Source organism: Zalophus californianus, chromosome 12 (genome assembly GCF_009762305.2).
Source record: "Zalophus californianus isolate mZalCal1 chromosome 12, mZalCal1.pri.v2, whole genome shotgun sequence".
NCBI lineage: Eukaryota > Metazoa > Chordata > Mammalia > Carnivora > Otariidae > Zalophus > Zalophus californianus.
Genome location: NC_045606.1, coordinates 22,302,595 through 22,327,366, shown reverse-complemented (window position 1 = coordinate 22,327,366; position 24,772 = coordinate 22,302,595). Strand labels below are relative to the sequence as shown.

At 37.3% G+C, this 24,772-nt stretch overlaps 1 protein-coding gene across 1 annotated transcript in view; it reads left to right on the top strand.

The window, feature by feature from the left end:
• The window catches only part of MAGI2 (membrane associated guanylate kinase, WW and PDZ domain containing 2), a 555,911-nt gene that overhangs the window by 105,615 nt on the left and 425,524 nt on the right, over positions 1–24,772 (top strand). Inside the window, exon 4 of the mRNA XM_035723209.1 lies at positions 17,511–17,721. Coding sequence (XP_035579102.1) covers positions 17,511–17,721 — 211 coding nt within the window. The remainder of the gene's footprint in view (positions 1–17,510; positions 17,722–24,772) is intronic.

Below are 24,772 nucleotides of genomic sequence, written 5' to 3'. Positions count from 1 at the left end.
GTATCGATCCAGAACCCGTGTTCTTAGCCGCAATGCTATCTGGAGTCTTACAGCACCAAATAGAAGCATAAATACGTTTCTCAGCAACATGTATACACATGACCACTATTTCACTTGTACCTCTTTAAAAGAGACATTGTAAGTTTCTGCCTACCAAAAGTTTCTTATTTCTTTCATTTCTGGAAATCATATACAACTCAACTTATATGGCTATGTGGATATAAAAAAAATTCCTATTTTTTTAAATAGTATTCTGTATTTAAGGATCAAACCTACCTCTTTATACTTTATACTTTACTGAAATGAATTATTTTCTCCATGTAAATAGATTTTAGAGGAGTACTCGATTTACTCCTATTACTCATTTTCTTCATCTTTTCTCCTTTCAACTTATACTTAGAACTACACATTCCTTTACTTTCAGGCCATATTTATGTAAAGTTGGTGACCACCTTTAAATATATAATTTCTACATGAAGTTCTACTAACATTGTCCATGATTATTCACACATTTTATGTGAACTGCTTAATGTTAGGTTCCCTTTTCTGCTCAAAATTACATCAGACAGATGGATTTAGCCCATTATCACCAAGAAAAGCCATAGAATGATCTTTCAGTGTCTCAGATCAGAAATGTTTCTCTCTCTGACACGTCACTTTGGTGATAGAAGTCAATACAGTTCTATCCTTAGAAATATAGTTCGATCCTTGTTGATACTGAAAGCTACAAAAATAAAAATGAAAATAAAATAAATAATGGCAACTCTCTGTTAATGAGTGTGTAAGATGGGCTCGACATATAGTACCTATATTTTCTTATCCCATAATGATAGTATGCTTACTTAACAAAGAATATGCTGAAGTTTAGCTTAAGGTACTTAACTAAGGTGATAGTTAATTTAGTAACAGAGTCGAGATCAGGCCCAGGAATACCTGAACTCCTCCCCTTTCCACCAACTTTCTCTGGGCTGTTAACCATGCTGAGGACAAAATCACGCCTGACCTCCATAAGGATGAAATAGCCTTACATCATCTTAGAGAATCTGTCTTTAAACTGATATTTAAAATGCATATCCCTAGGAAACCTTTCGTGGACATTAACCTCACCTATACTTAGACGGCTTTATCTTGTGACATCCAGCCCCGTAGCTTCAAATACTGTAGATTTACCCGCAGCCTTCACTTTTCTCTTACGTTCCAGGGCCGTATTTCAAACTGGACTGCCCCTCCTAAGCATTCCTGTAGCAACTTAAGTGCAACATTCCACTTCACAAGCAGATCAACTCATAAAGGCCTTTACTTGATTTTTCAAATTCTTCTTTTCACCCAGATAGCTCAGAGTTCTTTGATACTTCCTTCCCCCAGCCTTGCTATATAATATTGGATATAAAAGATCACTAGGCCTGTAGTTTTAATCTCTTTTTTCCAAATATCATCATCCTAGATTACTGCTTTATCACCTCATTTGTGGACCATAATCGCCTAAGGTATCTAATTCCTCCAAGCTCCACCCCTATCAAATTGCCTGTTATTCTTCCGTCAATTAAAGATTCTTTTTAAAAAAAAAAACAAGTTTGTCCTTCTTTATTACATAAATCCATACACATAGATGTAATTTAAGATCTTGTGGGGGTGATTTTAAAATATATCCACAAATTCTTTCATATTTCCCCCTTCAGGAGGTAGAGCTTAATTCCCCTCCCCTTGAGTATGGGCTACACTTAGTGACTCACTTCTCTTTTTTTTTTTTTTTTTATGTTCAGTTAGCCTAAAGATTTTTTTTTTTTTTTTTTTTTAGATTTTATTTATTTATTTGACAGAGAGAGACAGCGAGAGAGGGAACACAAGCAGGGGGAGTGGGAGAGGGAGAAGCAGGCTTCCCGCCGAGCAGGGAGCCCGATGTGGGGCTCGATCCCAGGACCCTGGGATCATGGCCTGAACCGAAAGCAGACGCTCAATGGCTGAGCCACCCAGGCGCCCCAGAGATTCTTTCTTACTCATCTTCCTAACCCTGGTGACTGGCATGTAGTTGGAGCTTGGTAAATGTATAGAAATAAATGTACAGGAATGAATAAGTGAGTTAGGGAGTGAGTGAATGACTCTCATTGTTTCAGGTGCCATGGACAGACAAGGCAGTGGAATTAGCTAATAAATGGTGAGGCTGAGAGGAGTAGGCACCGTTTCAGGTTGCTCCACGTTCCAAGCAAGAGTCAGCTCTTCTTTCCCACTCTGGTAGTCCTCCCTTCTCCTCCAGCTCCTGAATAATCAGGCTAGATGGTCCCGTGTACCTGCCCACAGCAAATTGACTCACCCCACCCACCCTCCCCAGTCACCTTCCCAGACGGCACTAAAGATTCTTGAACCAGAACTTGATCAGGTAATTATCCTTCCCAAAACTTTGGATGGGCTTCCATTTCTACTGCTCCAAACTCCTTGGGCAACCCCTCAGGCCCTCCCACATTTGACCGCAACATCTCTGTTAGCTTTGGCCCCCATCACTCCCCCATCTCTTCTCTCATCTGCATCCCATACTCATAAAACACCTCTACCTGTTTGATAAGGCCTTCTCCCTATTGTAATCTCCTATTCTTTTAGTCAGAATTCAATAAAAAATGTTGATATTCCCAAGAAATCACTTGTTGACTCCCATAATGAAAAGTTGAAACTGTCCATTTCTGAATTATTGAAGTACAATTTTACACTCTTTGTTCATTTGGAAGATATTGATTAGCCTGGTACTTGTAGCTGACTTTTCATAATGTGCGTATCTGGCATCCCCACATATATGGTAAACATTGCTAGGATAAGGGCTACTTTTACTTTTTTGTTTACCCATGTCAGTGATTAGTATAGATCTTCAAATATTTGAAGAACTTGTAAATCTTTGTTTTTTCAGTCAACCAAACCTCTAGAGAATGTCAGAGTTTTACATGATTAGTATTTCATGCTCATTTTACACTGTTCAGTGTCTTCCTCATGCATTGCTTCTAAGTTTGAAAGATAGGACATTCCTGATCTTACGTTCCTGCAAAAGTTATATGATAACTAAAGAAAATTATGTAGAATTATATTTGAAAATGTATATTCTTAGAGATGAGAATTATTCACTTTCTCTGTGAAAATACCAAAAATAGGTGTGTGTTGAATCACTATATTGTACACCCAAAACTAATATAACACTGTAGGTTAACTATGCCAGAATTAAAATAAAATACAGAAGAGGTGGATAATAAGTAGATAGTTTTTTGTTTTGTTTTGTTTTGTTTTGAAGATTGAGCTTTTTTGAAGAAAAGAAAATCCTGTAAACCACAGTAACTGGGTTAAGCTTTCTTGGATTTCTTTTATTCCATGAATTATCTGCTAAACTTTTCCGGAAAGTAATTCACTATTATATTGTAACTTCCCCTCACTAGCTATTAGTAAGCCTAGTGCAAGGAATTAGAAATGCACATATATTTTAAAGGCAGCTAACTCTCTCTGTTAATACACACACACACACACAATGCCAGGAGGAACCGGGCCCGTGAGAGCTACCTTCACCAACAAAGGGAATACAGTATGTGTACACAGAGCTGCCTTCTCCAGGCCCCCAAGCCCTCAATTAGTGCGAATGAACTGCCTCCCCCAGAGAGCAAACAGAGTGTCCCTTATGTGATCACCGAGTGTCCTCAGCAATGATCTCAGTTCACCATTAGGGACCCGCATCCAGGTCCTGTGCCGCTTGGCACGCTGACTGTGCATGCACCATCAGTCCTGGTTCTGTGAATGAGGTCCTGTCACTGTCAAAAGAATTATGTCCTCCATAGTGAATCTCGCTGTTTTCCTGTGAATAATAGCCCACTCTGAAACCACCCCAGTGCCTATTCCCTGCTTATTTTTGTGTGGGTTCACAGAGACTGTGATGTGTGTATCCACTCAGATCTTTATCTTTTTCTTCTTTTCTTTCTTTTTTTCCTGAGGGGTGGGGAGGCTTAATTTTATGATCTTGTTCCCAAACACTGTACTAGGTTTTATCTTTCCATCAGATGGGGCAAATTTTGGGGACTATTTTAAATTAACCTTCTAAAATTAGATATTCCATTTATAAGTCAGGGACATCTTTTCCTAAAATGATTATTTAAAAGTCAGAAGCGCCCTGATTTGTCAAATGTTCTGAGTATCTGGGTGTGATTATAAAGTAATAAGATAGTCATTTTAGAGCTCCCGGTTATGAACTGCAGTAGTAATTGTAACTACAGCATTGGGGAAAAGTAGAAATCATGATTAGTTTCATGAGTATCACTTCAAATCAAGGCTGACTCACTTTGCTGTTAAACTAAAAGCAATGCATTATTTGAACTTCTTCGTGCCCTCACACTGACTCAGCATTTTGGGGATCTTGCCCTCAACCTGTGTGGAGAGTGTTTTTCTACTTCTCTGGGGGTTTGTATGATGTGCTTTTAAGAGAGAGATCTGTTACACGAGTGAGGAGTTCGGAGCAAGAACAAGCAGGGTAACACTCAGGCTCGTACAGCGCTTGCAGAGAGCCTGAGGACTGGCGGCCATGTTGAGTGTTTTCAGGCCCTCCAGGCATCCTTAGAGCTTAATCGTATTTCTAGCCATAGCCATCCGTTCTTTCTAGGTCCGATTTTCACTCTGCGTTCCATTTCCTTGTCTCACATTTCTCCGCATAAGAAGAGATCGTAATTGCGGTGTGAAATCTCAGCTACTTTATGGCCAGACAAAGAGCGCTCTCGTTATTCCTGGCTGAGGGCTGGGCTTCTTGAAGAGAGAGGGAAGGTCTCTGTGCACACTCATTCCTTCAACAGAGCGCCATTGCTGGGAAGAGCACCTCATCTTTTTCCTCCCAGTTGACTTCTTGCTCTCATCAAACAATACCTTGATTCCAATTTGGCCCCAAAGAATAGCACTTGAATTATCAAGATCAAAATGAAATGAAGTCTTCTTTTTTTCCTCTTTCACACCCTGTGATGTTCATAAAACTTCGCAAGGCGATGTTATGTTTTAGATAGCACTGGTCTCCTGGAATTTTTTCGGAATTTTGAAAGCAAGATCTAAAAGATATTGTACAATTATGTCCTATATTTCACTTTGTATCTTGCTTTGGTCTTTGAATATTTTCAATACTTATATCAGTTTCTCTTACCCCAAAGTTAGTTGAGGGTTTGGGGGACTTGTTTCTATATGATAAACATCTTTCAAATGTATTACATTATTAAAATCACTTCACAGATACAGTTTCAAAGCTATGAGGATTCATTTTATTGCCATTATTCCAGTCTACTTTTATTAAAATGTGAAAAAAGTATTGCAGAAAGAAGAAAATATGCTAATCAAGGCAGCTCTTCTCCCCTGTTAATGGGAAATAATTCCCTCTACTAATCTTCCTAGTGAGTCTTTACGATTTAGTTTTTTATATTTTGGATTTTTTTTCCTTGTCATCTTCTACTCATAGTCCTTGACTCTTCTATTTTCCTAATTTCACATTTTGTTCTGTTAGTGCTCTAAAGATCCTGTAACCAACTGAGGGTTTCAGATAGAGATGAAAAAGAATTTTGAGGTATCAAATATGATTTGTTAGTAATTCACATTTTCCTGGCTAGCAACCCTGAATGGATGAGATGCAATTTGCTTACAAATATTACAGATACAAAATCATTTCTTTACAGGACTGGGAACTTATGCTTCCTCAATTGATATATCGTTTCAAAAATCAGAAGCATAGTTAATTGTTACCCTAACTTTCCCTTATTCTAATATTTTATTCTAGGTTTATTTTTTATATTATCTAAATATCTATATCTATATATGTAAATTTTATATATATGTAAATTGCCACTGTGTCTAAGGGCCACCCCTCCTCATTCACATACCTTATGTGAAAAGAACTTATATGCACTGTTGGTGAGAATGCAAACTGCTGCAGCCACTGTGGAAGGCAGTATGGAGTTTCCTCAAAAAGATACAAATAGAACAACCCTATGATCCAGCAATTGCACTACTAGTTATTTACCAAAAGAATACAGAAACACTAATTCGAAGGGACACATGCACCCCAATGTATATAGCAGCATGATCTACAATAGCCAAATTATGGAGACAGCCCAAATATCCATCAACTGATGATTGAATAAAAAAGATGTGGTATACATATGCAATGGAATATTCCTCAGCCATAAAAAGAATGAAATCTTGCCATTTGCAACAAGATGGATGAAGATAGAGAATATAATGTTAAGCAGAATAAGTCAGTCAGAGAAAGACAAATACCATATGATTTCACTCATACGTGGAATTTACGAAACAAAACAAACAAACAAAGGGGGGGAGGAAAAGGAGAGGGAACAAAGCAGGAAGCAGGTTTTTTTTTAAGATTTCATTAATTTATTTGACAGAGAGAAAGAGAACATAAGTAGGTAGAGGGCAGGCAGAGGGAGAAGCAGGCTCCCCGCTGAGTGGGGAGCCGGATGTGGGACTCGATCCCATCAGGACTTGAGCTGAAGGCAGATGCTTAATCGACTGAGCCACCCAGGCAGCCCCCAGGAAACAGACTTTTAACTGTAGAGAACAAACTGATGGTTGCCAGAGGGGAGGTGGGTGGGGGAATGTGTCCACTTACTGTGATGAGCACCAGGTGTTGTATGGTTGTGTTGAATCACTACATTGTATACTTGAAAACAATATTACACTGTATGTTAACGAACTGGAATTTAAGTGAAAACAACAAAAAAAAAGAACTTATGTAATGCATTGTTTTTAGAATTTAGAAACACTTTTAGCAGAACTAAGTAAAACAAAAAAACCACTACCTAAAAGTCAGTAATCAGTGTATATAGAACTATCTCTGAAGAAGCAGAGAAGTAATCATCTTTGCTAACCGGATTGCTGCAGCACTGGGAGTAGAAACAGGAGGGAAACCTACTTTGCACTGTATTTTCCCTTTGTACTTTTGGATTTCGTCCATGTGCATATTGTAGCACATCAAAAAAAGTAGTTAGTTTTTTAAATGATTAGCAAAAATTCACTAGTCATTCAATGTCAATTTTAGCACCCATATAATTCCTGTTTTTATTTTAGAAGGTTTTGGAGAATTGGTGAGAGCACTCTGTTAGCAATAAACTATCATCTGGACCTCTTTTAATCAACTGGCTACATAGAATGGAGGTGACCACTGCATGACTGCTTCCTTTCTGAAGACGGAATACCCTCCACTTTTCACTATAGGATATAATCTATAGTATGGCCATAATAGAAATTCAATTGCAACGATATTTTTCTCTTGTTTAAAAGTCAACCCTGAAATGTTCGTTCATGTACAAGACCCTGTGGTTCAAATTTTAACTAAGAACTTCACCTTCTAGAAGTGAAGTGAGGATCATGCTCTGGCAGCCCCCACCCCCACGAAAATACAGTAAGATCTTGGATCAGTGTAACAAACATGCTTTTTGATGAGGTTACTGAGTTGGCAAGAAAGCAGGAGAAATCTTCAAGCCCCACCCCATCTACTGCCATGGTTCCTACCACAAAGGATCAGAAACCAAAGTGGGGAGCAATCTGTTATAAACAGACTTGAAAACCAAGGTTGCCCTGGGAATATATGAGGATACTAAGCCTTGGGCTAATATAAAATTGGGAAGCCAAGTCTCTGATTCTGCTTTAAGTCTGTACCCTCAGTGGTGCCAAAGTGTTGCCAAGTTGATAGCTCAGTAGCAGCCCCTCATGCCCAGCAAAATCAAATGCAAAACTCTGTAGGAAATAATACAGAACTTGAAAAAAAAAGTGTGGATTATTATCTGAGGATTATTTTTCCTCTTTTAAATCACTTAACACCCCAACATGTCTCACTAGGGGAAGAAAAACTCCATTTATGTGAACACTTTTTAAAAAGGAAATGTTAGCTTCATGTGTATCTCTCTCTCTCTTTTTTGTTTAGTAATTGCATTTAAAAAAATCTAATATCTTTGAAATTATGCAAACTTGACCACACTTCTTTTTTCTGTCAAGAGAGATCATTTAGTTTGCTTGACTGATTTCACTATGCAATTTATTTAGTATTTTAAGTAATAGAATTCACCGATAATAATATGTGACATTTACTGAACACCTACTATGTTTTAATAGTTTACTGCTCTAGGGTGCCTGGGTGGCTCAGTTGATTAAGCGACTGCCTTCGGCTCAGGTCATGATCCTGGAGTCCCGGGATCGAGTCCCACATCGGGCTTCCTGCTCAGCGGGGAGTCAGCCTCTCCCTCTGACCCTCTTCCCTCTCATGCTTTCTATCTCTCATTCTCTCTCTCTCTCAAATAAATAAATAAAATCTTTTTAAAAAAATAGTTTACTGCTCTAAGCAATTTCTATGCATGTCATATCTAATGCTTGTAGGTAGGTGATGTTATTATTCCCATCATACAGTTAAGGAAATTGAGTGTTTAAATACCTTGCTCAACATCATACTGTAAAGAACAGATTCAAATCCAGGCAGTCTAATACCAGCCTTAACAATTATGTTCTATTGCTTCTTGTGGAGTGTGTTTGCTCTGTTACCTGAGAATCACTAAACAGAAAGCAAAAGAAAAAAATTATCTCAAATTATTCCTATTCTCTTTTCTTATTAGGTACAAATATGTTCCTCATTTTTTTCCCTGTTAAATGTTCTCTAGCCATGCTTCTTTACAAAGAAATAATATGAGTACAGGAGAAAAAAATTATTAGATTTATTAAAATTTGTCACATAGCCATTAGAAATATAAATCACAGAGCTCTCACAAGGTAAAACAAATTTTGGAAATTCAAATTTTATGGCTGTTCAAGAAATAAAATCAGTAATTTCCTGTCTAGCTTAAAAACATTATTTTCCCTCATTTTGAAGGATGACAATTACAGAAGGCTAAACATTAACTACATGCATAGACCATGTCAAGTGAAAATATGGATAAGGTATAAAATAGGCATTCTTCTTGAAATGGTTTTATCTTGGTTTCTGATTATTCTTTAATAAAACTGAGTGGAAACATTCAAAGCCACGGCATTCTGATTTATCCTTAGTCTTCTGTCCGAAACGCAATCTGTTAGATACTACTAGGGCAATAAACATGTAAGCAAATGAAATGGCAAGCATACATATTGTTCTATATCAAAACCTTAGACTGGACCAGAGCTATAGGATTTATGCGAGCTGGACAGAATGCAAAAATGCATACATTTAATTCTCTTCCAATCAAATGGCTTTCAGTCCCTCTAGTATGTATACAGATCTTTGAGTTCTTCTGAATTCCTTATGGGAAGAAGAAAAGGATTTGCTAAATCTAACAAAATACCATTAGGGTAGGAGAGATGGAAAAAATTATTTCTTAATTTTTCACAATAGTACACACAATAGTGTACATAAAGTGTGTTTTTTATAGGTCCTCATTTATAAGAATGTACATTGTCAATGTCTGTTTTATGTCTCAGTGTTGCTGTAGAGTGTCTAGGAAATTCAACAGTTCTTGTCAAAGAGAAGTTTTTTCATCATTGCCATTCTTTAAAAAAGAGGTGTTCCTTCTTTATTGAAATATTCTTTGATTCTATTGTTCGTGAAACAAAACCAAACAAGACTTCTTGTTTGCAAGGCATCTAAGTGACCTAGAAATGCACAATGAAATGCTCAAAAACACCAGTGTTTGATAAAGTCTGTTCACTTCAGCAGCAAGCATCTTAGGAAAAAAAAATTACATTTACATATCCAAAAAATTCATGTTTAGATTTAACAATAAAGTCATGCTGAAAAATATGTCTTGCAAGGCAAAAAGGGCAGTTCTACATGACTACTTCTTTTTTTTTTTTTAATTTTATTTATTTATTTGACAGAGAGGTAACACAGCAAGAGAGGGAACACAAGCCCGGGGAGTGGGAGAGGGAGAAGCAGGCTTCCCGCGGAGCAGGGAGCCTGATGCAGGGCGCAATCCCAGGACCCTGGGACCATGACCTGAGCCGAAGGCAGACGCTTAACAACTGAGCCACCCAGGTGCCCCGTTACATGACTACTTCTAATCAAGAAACAGTTTCACACCGCTATAAAACTAAACATATGCATGGTTTATTTGGTTCCTTCTTAGTCAAAACTTAAATAGTCTAGGTCTTCTCAAACTACAGATCTTACACAAATGAGATTTGTGTGAGGGCACATTTGTACCCATGTTCGTCTAAGCTGAACTCCATGAGAGGAGAGGAGTGCTAACACGTGCACCCTTGGTTGGCATGTAAGATCTGTTCTTTCCCATCCTTTTATTACTAAAAATCAGCTTGGGTGGTATATCCAGATAATGGAGTATTTTTCATTGCTAAGAAGAAAGGAGCTATAAGCCATTAAAATACACTGGATAGACTTAAATGCATATTGAAGTGAAGGAAGACAATCTGAAAATGTCTATACCATATGACATTCCGGATAAGGCAAAACTATGGAGACAGTAAAAACATCACTGTGGTTGCCAGGAGTTAGAGGGGAGGGCAGGATGAATAGGCAGAGCATGGTGGATTTTTAGAGCAGCGAGACTTTGTATGATATTATAATGGTGGATACGTGTCATTATACATTTGTCTGAACCCATAAAATATATCACCCAGGGTGAATCATAATTTAATCTATGGTCTTTGGATGATAATTCAAAGACTATGCATGGGGGTCGGCAAGGAGCCTATGGGGAATCTCTGCACCTTTCTCTTAATTTTGCTGTAAACTTAAAATTACTCTAAAAAATAATCTATTAAAAAATCTATTCTGTTCTTAATGGGTACATTCTCAGTTACTTATACCCAACATATCTGATTAAAAAAAATAATAAGCCTCATACAAAAGAAAGGCATAATCATATTATCCAAAATGTAGCAAAGTTATCTTCTATTTTCCTTATTAAGCAGGGAAACTATTACGATGTAGCAGGAATGCTCAGTGAATTGTAAGCTGAACACGCCTAATATACTATGTAATTAGATGAATTGTGCTCCCCCTCCCACAATTTATATATTGGAGTCCAAACCACCAGCATCTCAGAATGCAAATGTATTTGGAAATAGGGTCATTGTGGATGTAATTAGTTAAGATGAAGTCATACTGGAATAGGGTAGGCCCCTGATCCAGTATGACTGGTGTCCTTATAAAAAGGTGAAATTGGGACACAGACATGTACACAGTAAGAATGCCATATGAAGGTTGGAGTTATGCTACCATAAACCAAGTAACTACTGGAAGCTGGCAGAGAGGTCTGGAATAGATCCTACTCTAGTGCCTCCAGAGGGATCATGGCCCTGTCAAACCCTTAATCTAGGATGTCTAGTCTCCAGAACTGTGAGATAATACATTTCTACTGTGTAAGCCATCCAGTTTGTGGTATTTGTTACGACATCCCTAGCAAACTAGTATGTACCATTTGGACCATATTCTCTTTGGCCCACTGCCCAGCCTAGGGCCTGGCACTTAGTAGGATCTCAACAAATATTTACTAAATTAATTAATACCACTGTCTTAGTAATAGAGGAAACACAATGCCAGTTCCTTCTCCAGCTGGGTGCTCAATGTTGGAATTCCTCAGACAGCTCCCTTAGATATCCTTATTTCCAAGTGCTATATTCCCATCCCAGAAATTTGTATATAACTCTTTTGTGCCATTGAGTATCACTTAATAAATCATTATGATAGTACTCTATAGAGTTACCCAGAGTTGGGGGGAGACAGTTCCTCTCTACCCACCATGTTGTCTTGCATGTCAAAGAAAATACTTAATTTGTACTCCACTGGCACCTTAGCTTACTCTGCCCAAAAGAGGTGGAGTGACTTACTTGACTGATGCATCTTAATGGATAGCTAGGCCTGCTTACCTCACCTCCTCTTTTCCTTCCTTTTGATGTTCTACATTCCTCTTTTTTTTTTTTTATTTTTTTTTTTAAAGATTTTATTTATTTATTTGACAGAGAGAGAGAGACAGCGAGAGCAGGAACACAAGCAGGGGGAGTGGGAGAGGGAGAAGCAGGCTTCCCGCCGAGCAGGGAGCCTGATGTGGGACTCGATCCCAGGACCCTGAGATCATGACCCGAGCCGAAGGCAGACGCTTAACGACTGAGCCACCCAGGCGCCCTCTACATTCCTCTTCTGAGAATAGGTTCTGCCCCTGAGTGGGAAGCCTGCCCTGGTTCCATGCTGCCTGTGGGTACTTTGGCATGATTCTGGGTCTTACCAGAAGTTCTTGGCTCTTCACCATAAACTGCATCCCTAGATTAGCCTTTACGAATAGTGAATGTGAGAATGTTTTGGTTGTCTATTCGCCTTACTCATTTTTTTCCCCTCTTATTTTGTTCAGATAGAAAAAGCAGGTGCTACTTATTACTTCCTATCAAGCCAATTCACAATAGCCTGATAGAATTGTTTTTCTCTCCCCCATTAAGCTCTTGTCAAGTATCGTGCATAGCGTAGCTATTAAATTCCTGTTTGCTAATGTAATGATTGATCCATTAAATAAGAATAAAGGAATGAATGAATGAATAAACAAATGTTAAACAAACTGAGAGAACTTGGCACCGTAATCTCGGCACGTCATTATATAACTAAGACATCTCCAAAGACTCTAGACTTTAGTCAAAGAAAAAAGTATATCTGTTCATGGCTAAGCTTTTTGAATGAATTCTCTGTCAGTATATTATATATTTTCTTTTCATTCATTCTTTAATCCATTCCAACCTGGCTTCCCCACCCACCATTCCACAATAACTGTTACCATAACTGGTAGCTAATGTCACCAGTGGTCTCCATGTCCTTAATTTCAGTAGATTTTATGCCCTTATCTTGCTGGACTATTTAGAAGCTTTGGCCACAGGTGGTAAACGTTTCCTCCTCATTGCTCTTTGCTTGGCTTTAATGGCATGGGGATGGACTGATTTTCCTTTTACTTCCCTGGCTGCTCTTTCCTGATCATTCTCTCACTGACCGTTAAATGTGGGAATTCCTCAGACAGCTGCTGTAGGGATCCTAGTTTCTACTTGCTGCACTGTCTCTCTAGGCAATTTCATTCACTCCTCTGGCTTCAATTATAATGCAGTCTAGCTATATACTCTTGTCTCTCGAATTGATTCTCTCCAGCCAAGAACTCTCTGACACGACATCTCCATTGTGAGTTTGGCATGGAACTCTGTCTCAGTGTGCCCAAAACTATACCCTCCTCTCCCTGACCCCCCGCACAGTCCTGACCCTTCTCTCATAGTTCCTATCTCAGTGAATAGCTTTGCCATCCACCAGGTTTACCATGATGTCTAAATATTTTTTCAGTCCACTTCTTTCCATGCCCGTGCCACCATCATCTCTTGTCTAGAACACACAAATAACTTCCCACAGACCTCTAAATATCTACTCTTGCCATTCTCAAACCCCCAGAGCAGGGGATCTTTGTAGAGAATGAAAATCTAATTGTGTCATCTCCTTGATTAAGATACATCAGTGCCCTCTCATTGCTTTTAGGATACAGTCTCAAATTCTGAGCATGCCTTCTAAGGCCTTGCCTAATTCGGTCCTTGTTTATCTATTTTTTTCTTCATTACCTTCCTCTGAAAAAAGTCTCGACTTCTTTTTCATGTTTCAGGTTGTAGCACATTGGGAAAAAAGGGGTTTCCTTGACTCTTTATATAAAATTCAGTGAATGCGTATGCATTATATCCCAGCTTTCACTGGGAAAGCATTCATCACACTTAAACTCGTTTAAAGATTACACATCCTGACATATTTTGAGGTCTACGAGAGCAGGGATCATGCCCGTCTTGTTCATTTTTCTGTTCTCAGTCCCTGACAACAATTGAGTGCTTAATAAATATTGATTAAATGAGTATTGAATGAGTGAATATTTCAGAACATGACCTTGCCTTTTAACTTTTCAAATGCAACATGACATTTGGAAATACCTGAGAACAGCGTATTTTGTGCATTGGTAATTACATGTAATAAGGTACAGCAATAAGAATCTAAAGGGAGCTATGGTACCTTTTTTTTTTTTTTTTGCTGCTTCTTTCCCACACATTTACAAAGGTCAATTCTGTATGAGGAATCAACTGGAAGACTCCATCAATAAGGGGCCATATTCTTTTTAAAAAAGTGTTCTTTGCCCTTAAAGGGCACAACTATGAAAGCTTGTAACGTATTCTTGTGCTTCCTAATTCCTAAAGGTACCTTAATATGGCCCTCAGAGATTGATGCACATAGGGAAAACATTGATCTAAGCAATTGATTGAGACAAATTTGGCATTCTACTTTAACTCATTGTAAATTACTGTATTAATTTTTAAAGTTATAAAAATAATAGCCAATGAATGCAAAGATAATATAAAGAAAACTTCTTCACCCCATCTGAATTTACTATCCTTAAGTAATCAAAGTTGACAATCTATTGTACATCTTTCATCCTGTTTTCACGCTCATATATACAAAATTATATATATATATCTAAGGGAACTTGGTGTTTGCTTATTTTTAAAAAATAGAATTAACAATATTTATTCTCTGAAACCTGGATTACTCTCTGAATAGTAATGATGAGCATCTTTTCCAACTCAGTAGATACACACTTAATTCATTATTTTTAAACTATAGCTTTCCATGGTAATGATAAGCACAATTTGCTTAATCATATTCTCATTGATAGGCATTCAGACCATTTTCAGGGCTTTCTTACTACAAATACTGCCTTGCATATTATTATATATGTATTCTTATACCACACCACCTTATTTTCTAGAGGATACAGTCTCAAAGTGGGATTACTGAGTCAAAGAATATGTGCATTTGTATATTTATATTTTTCATGTTAATAGCTATTGATTTTGTTTCCAAATGATTGTACAATTTCGTATTTTTAAGTTGGCTGTCCTATCCTCGCACTGGCATCTGTCAGTGGGACTCTCGTTCCTGTTTCTGGGTTAAACTGTCTCTACTACACCTTCTGCTATGAGGAAGTCATAGAACCCACTACTGGTTCTCTACTCTTAGGTCCTTTCGAGTCTTCCACTGGGGCATAGTTGGACTTTTAGATGACATCCATAGCACAAGGGAGTCTTGGAAGTGGTATTTGCCAATTTTTTTAAAAGATTTATTTATTTTTTTATTTTAGATAGTGTGAGTGGGGAAGTGGGACAGAAGGAGAGGGAGATAATCTCAAGCAGACTCTTTACTGAGCGTGGAGCCCAACCCACAGCTCGATCTCATGACTCTGAGATCATGACCTGAGCTGAAACCAAGAGTTGAATGCTTAACTGACTGAGCCACCCAAGCGCCCCTTACTCACAGTCTATCTGTTCTGACCCTCCAGTGGAGATTTGAGGCTACTCTGCAGGAAACATTTCTCCCGAAGTTGTAAACTAAAGTAATTCATAATTCTCCTTTCCTTTGGACTCCCTTCACCTTTTCTTTGGTTTCCCCTTTCTTACCACAACCACATCACACTCCAGACCAAAACCTAAAGATAGTCGTGCTGAATCCCTGCAGTGTCTTAAACCTGAACATTTCCCCCTTTGAATTTCTCTCCCAATCATACCATCTTACCTTGCAGGAACTTACTCTGCATTATATATTTCTTTTTATTTACCCCAAACATGTTTCTTTTTCTAGATGGCACCCACTCTACTCTTTGACAACAAATAAGACTCATGATTTTTGTTTAGTGGCAGAAAAGCGAAATGGGAAGAAAAAGAAATTCCAAATAGTTCAGAGAGAATATACATTAGAGGATATTTCAAAAATATCCCTATTATACAATTACATTGCATCTACACCTTGACCAAAATACTTGCCCAATAATCTAATCCCGTGAAAAGATAGCCTTTAAAATTATCTCATTTACCCACTCCCTGTTGTACCCCTATTAGACCTTTAAAATGTCTTTATTTCCCTGCCTTTTCTCCACCCTCTAGAACCTGAGCTTAACCAAGATACAGTTTAAAACCGATGCTGGTATTAGATTTTCCATGTAATGTTTTCTTGTCTTTCAAGAATTTGTCTTTAACATGTATTATGCATTTCCAGAAATGTGATCATCCTCCATTGACATTTAGGATCATGCAGAAGTATCATGCAGGATACTTCTTCTTAATTTTTATTTTCTCCTTTTCTCTTCCTATTTTTTTTATCTGCTCTGATTCAATTGCTGTGAAATGGTTAGAGTAATTCCTTAAATGTTGTCCTCAAGTGGGATGCATGGGTAGTATATATTCAGAACTTCTATTGTTTAAAGTGACTTTCTTTTGCCCAGATAGAGGAATAATACTTTAGTAGAGTTAAGTTCTTGAGTTGCTGTATTTTTTTTCCCTGCAAGTTACTACAGATGTTACTTTATTGTCTTTGCGCTCATAGTATCACAGATGAAAGATCTCACGTTCTTCTGTTCCTCTTTTCTTTGTAAGTAATCATATTTCTCCAGTGTGGAAGCCTCTAGAGTTGCTTTTTAGTATCGGAGTTTGGAAATTTCACTTAGATGTGTTTAGGAGTCTATATGCTTCATTAACCTCGTGTCAGATTCAGTGAACCATTTCAGTCTGCAAACTCAAGTGTTTCTTCATCTTAGGTAAATTTTCTTCTATTTTGTTGTTGTTGTTGTTGTTGTTGAGTTATTACTTCTTTTCTATGTGTTCCTTTCCTTATTCTGGAGCTCATGCTATTTACATGTTGGGACTCTTGGGTCTCTCCTCCAAGCCTGTTACCATTACTCTTTACCATTACTCTTAAGATATGTATCTTTTTTAGGTTTTACTCTATTGTGTTAGTTTTCTATTGTTGCTATATTACCACAAATGTAATGGTTTAAACAATGCAAATTTACTGTCTTACATTTTTGTAGGTTAGAAGTCTGACATGGAACTAGCTGGGCTAAAATCAAAGTGTCAACAAGACTGTGTTCCTTTCTAGAGGCTCTAGAAGAGAAACCATACCCTTCCTTGCCAGCTTCTAGAGGCCACCCACATTTCTTGGCTTGTGGTTGGTTGGTCCCCTTCTTCTATCTTCAAAGCCAGCAACATTGCATCTCTTTGGCCATTCTTTAGTGTCACATCTCTCTCTGACCCTCCTCTTCTGCCTTCCTGTCACACTTTTAAAGGCCCTTGTCATTACAGTGAGGGCCCCTGAATAATTGAAGAAATCTCCCAATCTCAAGGTCTTTAATTTAATCAGATCTGAAAATTCTCTTTCACCATGTAAGGTAACGTTCACCTGTTCCAGGAAGTAGGACATGGACATCTTTAGGGAGTCATTCTGCCTGCCACACCTGTGTTGTGAAATGGTCCTCCAGTTCAGTAAACATCAATAATTAGATGAAGGATAGACAAGAATGATGAGTGAAAGGGGAACTCAACTAGGCCTACAGATGATTTTCAGAGCTGTTTGCAATCATGCTTTTCCTATGAGCCTTCATGGAGCTTATTCCCTGGTGCATCATACTCCACAGTCATTGAGAAGTTCCTGTGGCTAGAGTGACTAACCACATGCTCTTGTTCTGTTGTAGAATCCAGTGAACATGAAGACAAGAGTGCAGGTGCCTCAGGGGAGACACCCTCCCAGCCTTATCCTGCACCAGTGTACAGTCAGCCCGAGGAGCTGAAGGAGCAGATGGATGATGCAAAACCAACTAAGCCTGAAGAGAATGAGGAGTCAGACCCATTGCCTGATAACTGGGAAATGGCCTATACAGAGAAGGGTGAAGTCTACTTCATTGAGTGAGTTTCACACATTTCTTTGCATATTGCTACAAATATCATAACAGTATGTAAGTGATGTAGCACATAGAGATATGGTCAAAATAAAATACTGAGTTTTATCATTTCTGGTATTAGCTTCCTTCTTTGTGAGAGAAAAATGGACAGTGCCTTAATGCAATTAAATTATGCTATAGATTATAGCTATAAATCAAAGAATGAATTAAACAATTACACTGTAAAATTTGTTACAATCATGACTAAAGAGGCAAATCTCTATGTGATGTTATTATTGAGTTAGAAAATAATCTACCTATCATGAAAAATGCTTACTCTACTTGTTCAAGACCTCTGTATTGTCCAAATGAGATAATACCATCTTTTAACTAAGATTGTTGGAAGCATCTACCATCGTGTTCAGTGATGCAGCTATTTAGAGCAAAATACTTACTTGTCACAAAAGACAACATTTTAAGTATTTCATGCAGAGGTCAGATGTCAATAAAATTATTTAGGTTTGTATTGTGTAAATATACATCGCACTCATTTTTATTAATTTCATTCTATTTTTTTGCTTACCATTTTTATGACTTGCCAAGGAAACTGAAATACTAATCTTGAACTCCCTGATGATACTCATTCTAATTTTTTCTTGCCTTTTGGACTTTTTTTCCAAAAAAAGAAATTTTCATATATTTTATTAATAATACTGTCTTTCCTTTCTTTTATCTTCTAGAAGTAGAACCACTTTTTTTTTAAACAAAGTCCTAAATTGGAGATCTCAGCACAAAACTAAATTGTTGATGTACATAAGACAATCAAAATATTCACTAGGAAGAATAAAAACTAAAAATATTGTAAATGAACACTTATTCCCGCAGCCCTTATTCCCTCCAACAAGACTCAAACAGAAAAATTAATAAAACCTGAAGTTTTCAGTGCTGACAGTAGATAAAAATATGTAAACTCTGATTATTCAAGAAAAAAATATTAAAACTAGATTTCCTTCCCCAACCCGGAGTGATTTGTGACTTAGATCTCCATAGGCAGAACTCAGTTGTGAAATTGAAATGTTACCACATGCCAATATTTAATTCTCATGTGAAGGTGGGAACTTTGATATATTTGGCCAAGGGAATATATAATGAGGTAATTACTTGGTGCTCTGCTTGACTCCAACATGGGGGGATGAGTAATGCAGTGTTTTGCAGAAAATGAATCTCTACCACTCACCTTTTGACAGATCTTGTAAATTTAAAAAAAGAATAAGAATCTCTTGCATTATTTTTTATTCCTATAATCAATGACCCAAAGACATCTTTTATCAACTAATTAGAAAAGAAGAAGCCATATGGAATTTTTCAAATGCTCAGAAGTATTTAAATCTAAAAATATAACTTTATTATTGATAAGCACAGCACAGGGCCACTCACAGTATAAAACCCTAGATGTGAGTTCACATGTTGATATTCAGGAAAATTGATATTCGGAAGGAGACTGATAATATACATATTTTTTATTATATAATGCAGGAGGAGTAAGGGTATGTGGAAATAATAAAAGAAAACCAGCATAACAAGTTGATTAAAGAACTATTTCCTTACAAGGTTTCCAATAATGCAATTATAAAAATCTTTGTGATTATAAAATAATCTTTTCTCTTTCAAGTAGTGTCAGATTTTGGGATTGTGAAGAAAAGGGACTTTGAAAGACAGAAGTTGTGTTCATGGTATATAGTAAATGATGACGCTCTGTCTGGACTTGGAAGAATCTACCAAAATGATTCTGTTAATACTCTAGTGAGTCACCCAGTGTGAGAATTCAAAGATTCGTAAGATTTTGTACTTGTTCTCAAATTTATTGTTGAGATTTATTGTTCAAGTTGGGGAAGAGAGACATATAATTATAAAGAGTCAGTAAACAACTAATTTCTGAGTTTTGTGGTACTATTCAGAAAAGAATATACTCAGCACAGACTTAAGTAATAAAAGGAGGCATCATAGGGAAGGTGGGGTCACACAGACTTGGCAATGTGTAGACACAGCATTCCAGGTATAGGAACCCAGTCCCTGGGCTTATCAGGGATAGTGAGAAGACCCTCTTCTCTACTAGAGAAGAGGTATTTGTTGGTGAATCTTGGGAAATGATTGCTCTCTTTCCATTTTGCTAGATCATTAGTGATTTTGAAAGACAGGCAGAGGGTTTTGTTTGTTTATCTTCTTCCTATTCCTTCAGGGAAGAATGAATGAGCAGGGGAGCAGAGATAGGCTGAAGTGGAAAATTAAGACACAAAAAAGGAGACAGTATCATTTTGGCAAGAGAGCTGATGCTAGAGCCACTCACCCAGAGTTTAGGAAAATGAAGCCTTGAGTTAAGGCTGAAGTGGGAGTATGATGGGAAGGAGGTTCCTGTAGAAGACAGGTGCAAACGCCCTACTTAAGGAGGTTCCTCCACAGAATGGAGGCACCCTCCACCCCCCCCTTCACCCAGGATCAGTCTGAGCTGCGTCTTTCCTTTCTTGAAAAAGTCACATTTGAATATCAAGACTTAGAGCGATGAGCTCAATATCAGACTAGAGAGGGATCTGTGCCTCATTTCCACACTATGACCACGTGTACCGTGGTTTCCTTTCTCTCTGCCTGAATTTCACTCTCCTTTACTTTTCCCTCCATTTTTTCACTGATTCTCTCCTGACTGCTTTCACTCTTTCCTCTGGAATGCCCCTTCCTTCCTAATTACAGTCGAATACAATCAGCACTTCAACCCACTGTCATTGACCTGTGAGTACTTTGCTGTTGATAGCACAATGAATTCTTCTGTGAATATAGAAGGCCCTTGGAAACAGTCTGATAGAGCAGGAGCTTGACAAGAGAAGGATCATGGTGGGGCAGTAAGGACTTTTTCGGGGACTAAGCCATGATGGGCCCGAGAATTTCTAACCAGTCCTGAAGCAAAGTCAAGGTAAAGAAAGAAGACAAAAAGGCAAATAGAGAAAATTAAGAGAAAGATAAAACAGATGGAAGGGAAGATAGATGTCTGAGGTAAGGAGAGCTGGCATCAGTGAGAACTTCCCTCTGGCACAAATATTGTGAGTCCCTCACAGTAATGGAAGTCTCCCCTGGTAGGCAACACCCCTCATTACACTTCACTGAATTCTGTCTCCTATGAAAAAAAGGTTGTGATAAAACAGAAAACAAGTGAGGGGCACCTGGGTGGCTCAGATGGTTAAGCGTCTGCCTTCGTCTCAGGTCATGATCCCAGGGTCCTGGGATAGAGCCCCACATCGGTCTCCTGGCTCAGTGGGGAGCTTGATTCTCCCTCTCCCTCTACCTCTCCCCCTGCTCATGCTCCCTCTCTCTCTGTATCTCTGTTGCCTCAAATGAATAAATAAAAAAATCTTTAAGAAATAAAAAAAAAAAACAGAAAACAAGTGCAACAAAGAAGAAGGACCCTGTGGTTCTGTGTATAAAATTTAAATATATGAATATAAGTGTCTATTTATTTATGTTTATATATATATACATTTTGAATAGAAGAGGGTAATTCTACCTTGCTGAAATGTTAGTTCAAATATATCTTTGAAAAAATATATACTGTGGGTTTTGAATTAAGATAACAAGTGATTTCATTTTTTTTTATCTTCTGTGCAATATTTTAAAATATTTATTGGTTTATTCAGTATTGCAGAATACTTTATATGTCTCAGTACTTAACAAGTTCTGCCTTTAGAAGATGAGGGTTGGTTTTTTTTTATTGTTTTTGGTACTGAACACAAGGGTCAACTATATTTCCCACACTTTTCAGAACTGCTTCCTTTGATGAATGTGTAAAAGCAGATTCCTTTTATCATTCACAGTGATATTTAATGAGAAAAAGTAAATATCTGAGAAAGCATTTTTAAACAATGGAATTTTAAATTGTGTGTGAATGCTCCCTTCTAAACATCCTTTAAAGCATTAATAATGTCTTCTGTTTAGCAGTTTTAGTAAGACTTTCAAGTGCACAATATTGTTTAAAACCAGTAGTTTCCTTAATTCATAACATTATCCTCATTAATAATGTCTTTTAAAATAAACAGCTTATTAACTGTAAAATCAAATTGGTAATAAAGTTATGACACATTGAGCGCCTACTTTGTTCAGGCTGTGTTCATGTTACCTGAACGATAATACCTAATATATTAAGCATTTACACTGTTCTCATTTACTTCTCACTTTAGGAAGCTGAGGCTTGTAGAGGTAATTAACCTGCCCGTGATCATATAACCAAGAATTCACAAAGCCAGGGTGCTTTGACTCCATTTACTCAACACATCTTTACAGGGCACATATCATGTGCTAGGCACCATTTTTAACCCTGGAAATACAGTTTTCAGCAAAACTGACAAGATTCATACTTTAATGGGACACAGCCTTTCTCCAGAGTCCTTGCTCTCGATCATTTTGCTATGGTGCCTACATTACACATATTCTATCGTAACCACCTTGTGAGCATTTGATATACCCGATTTAATAGATGAGATTCTAAAGCACTCTTGGACAAATTAACATTCTTAAGGTCTCATAGTACCATGATCTTGCAAAGCCATTGCCATTCTCCCATACTACATCCACGGCATCAACAAACATTGGCTGAAATAAAAGTAAACTTTCATATTACAAATAGTATTTGTTTATAAGTTTCTTGGCCAGAAAGTCACTATTCCAAAGGCTAAACGTTCCATAAAGCAGAGCTGCCCTAGGGCTAATCTGCATTGACATGCTTTGGGAATCCCATTTACTTCTTTCTTCTTTTGGGAGTCAGTTTAGTTATTGACATAAAAGAGACTGCCATTGCTTTGGCAAAAAACAAAACGACAGTAAGAACCTATTTGTTTACTACCGTCTTCCTGAATGGTAGTGAATGTTATGTCATCTTAAATAATAGATTTTTAAAAAGCAGTCTTTTGAAACTGAAAATCACATCTGTGAAAAATGTCATGACTGTACATGGTTTCCTAAATCATTGTCCGGGCTGATTTTGCTTTTAAATTCTCAGGAAGACACACTTATAATTTGTTTCCTCTTGTGTTGCCATTTCTGTATTCCCTTAAGTTTTAAGTAAATCACTAATTACCATTTCAAAAAAATTTTGAACTTTTATTTATTAAAGGGTAGACAGAAAACTTGGGAAATTTATCGGAAAGAAAAGTAAAATCAGTTGTTTGATATGAAGCACTTCCAGATTTCTTATTTCTAAGCTCAGCATATCCCCACCAGTCACAAAAATGTGGTCTGTGTTTACTCTCTGTAATTTGTATTACAAAATATATTGAATTTTTTTCATAATCTTTTTTTCTTCTGCCTACACAAGACTCCAGTGCCATCCCCAGACAGAAAGTAATATGTTTTAGACAAAACAGTATGCGACTCACACTCATGATATCCCAAACACTATTTATAATAAAACCTCTCTTAAAAATGGTTTCTAAACATATGAAAGATAATATGATGGCAAACTCACATAATTCACAAGGTTAATAAAATTGGGGGGAATACTGTTTAGGAAACGACCACTATAGAGGTCATTGACAATAACTTTTTATGTAGATTACCAATGTATAAATTGAAAAAAATAGTAAAACTGTGAAAGAATGGAGTCTTGAATGAAAAAGTTCCCACTGTTCATCATCAATTAGATCTATCCAGTCATTGCCTTTAATCTTCTTTTTGGAAAGATGATATAAAAGGGAGAGAAAGTCTTCCGGAAAATGATGTAACCATCTTGAGGATTTTATTGACTATAATATAAAATGTATGTAATATAAAATATATATAATATAAAATGTCAACTTATATACTTTTAAGAACTAGCGTTTAGGGGCACCTGACTGGCTCGGTCGGTAGAGCATGAGATTCTTGATCATGAGTTCGAGCCTCACGTTTGGTGCAGAGATTACTTTTAAAAAAAAAGAGAGAGAGAGAACTAACATTTATTTTTTTAATTATGTAAAATGTAGTCAATAATCTTTGATTATTGTCTCTGAACCTATATTACAACTACTATTGAAACTTTAACACCCAAACACATATTGAATTGCCCAATAGACTCTAAAATATTTACCTGGACCTTGCTTACCTTGTTCAAAAGATTATGCTTCTTGCCGTCAAACATCATTGACTTTAATCTCTGATTATTCTTCTGATGTAGTATTTCCCAGATGAAAATACATTTTACTGTCAGTTAAAGACTAAGATTAAGAATTGGCTTTGTAGGAGGACTTTTGAAATTCAATGTGTTTGTTATTGTTTTAGGTCTGTTACTATTTTTAGAGAAAATGCAGCAAGGGAATATGTTTGATAATAAAAGTTTCTTATTCCACTAATAAAATTTCAGTTGATGAAACATCACCTAGTGTTTGTGCAATACTGAAAGCATTATTTTGATCTAGGTGGCAATACAAAAGTAGGGGAGGAGAAAGGAAAAGGAAACAGAAAGAAGATATGGATGAAAGGAGGACATGTCTTAAAATTAGGCTTGAATTGGATCACCTTAAGGGGTTTATATCCTGACTGGGAAAACAGAGAGTGATGGAAAAATGGAATGGCAGATACAGTGTGGCATGATCTCTATGAAAATCCTCCACCTGTGGGGCACCTGGGTGACTCAGTCAGTTGGCTCTTGGATTCAGCTCAGGTCATGATCTCGGGGTCCTGGAATCGAGCCCTGCGTCAGGCTCCCCACTCAGCTGGGAGTCAGCTTGAAGAATTCTGTCTCTTCTTCTCCCTCTGCCCCTCTCCCCAGTTTGCAATCTCTCTCTAAAATAAATTAATTAAAAGAAAAAGGAAAATGCCTCTCCCCCGTTTGATAGCAGTTTTATTAACATAATTCTTCAGTATAGCTTCTAAGACCTAATATTCATATGTAGATTCTGTAAATCAGGAATTTTAAGACTTTATTTAGGAAAAATATTCAGGTTGATTTCTGGGGTATTGAGAACACTTTGATAGTTACCTACTTGTGTTCTAGGGACAGATGAGCTTACAGCCCTCCTACTACGCTGCCCCCTGGAAAAATATTCAGATCTGAATGG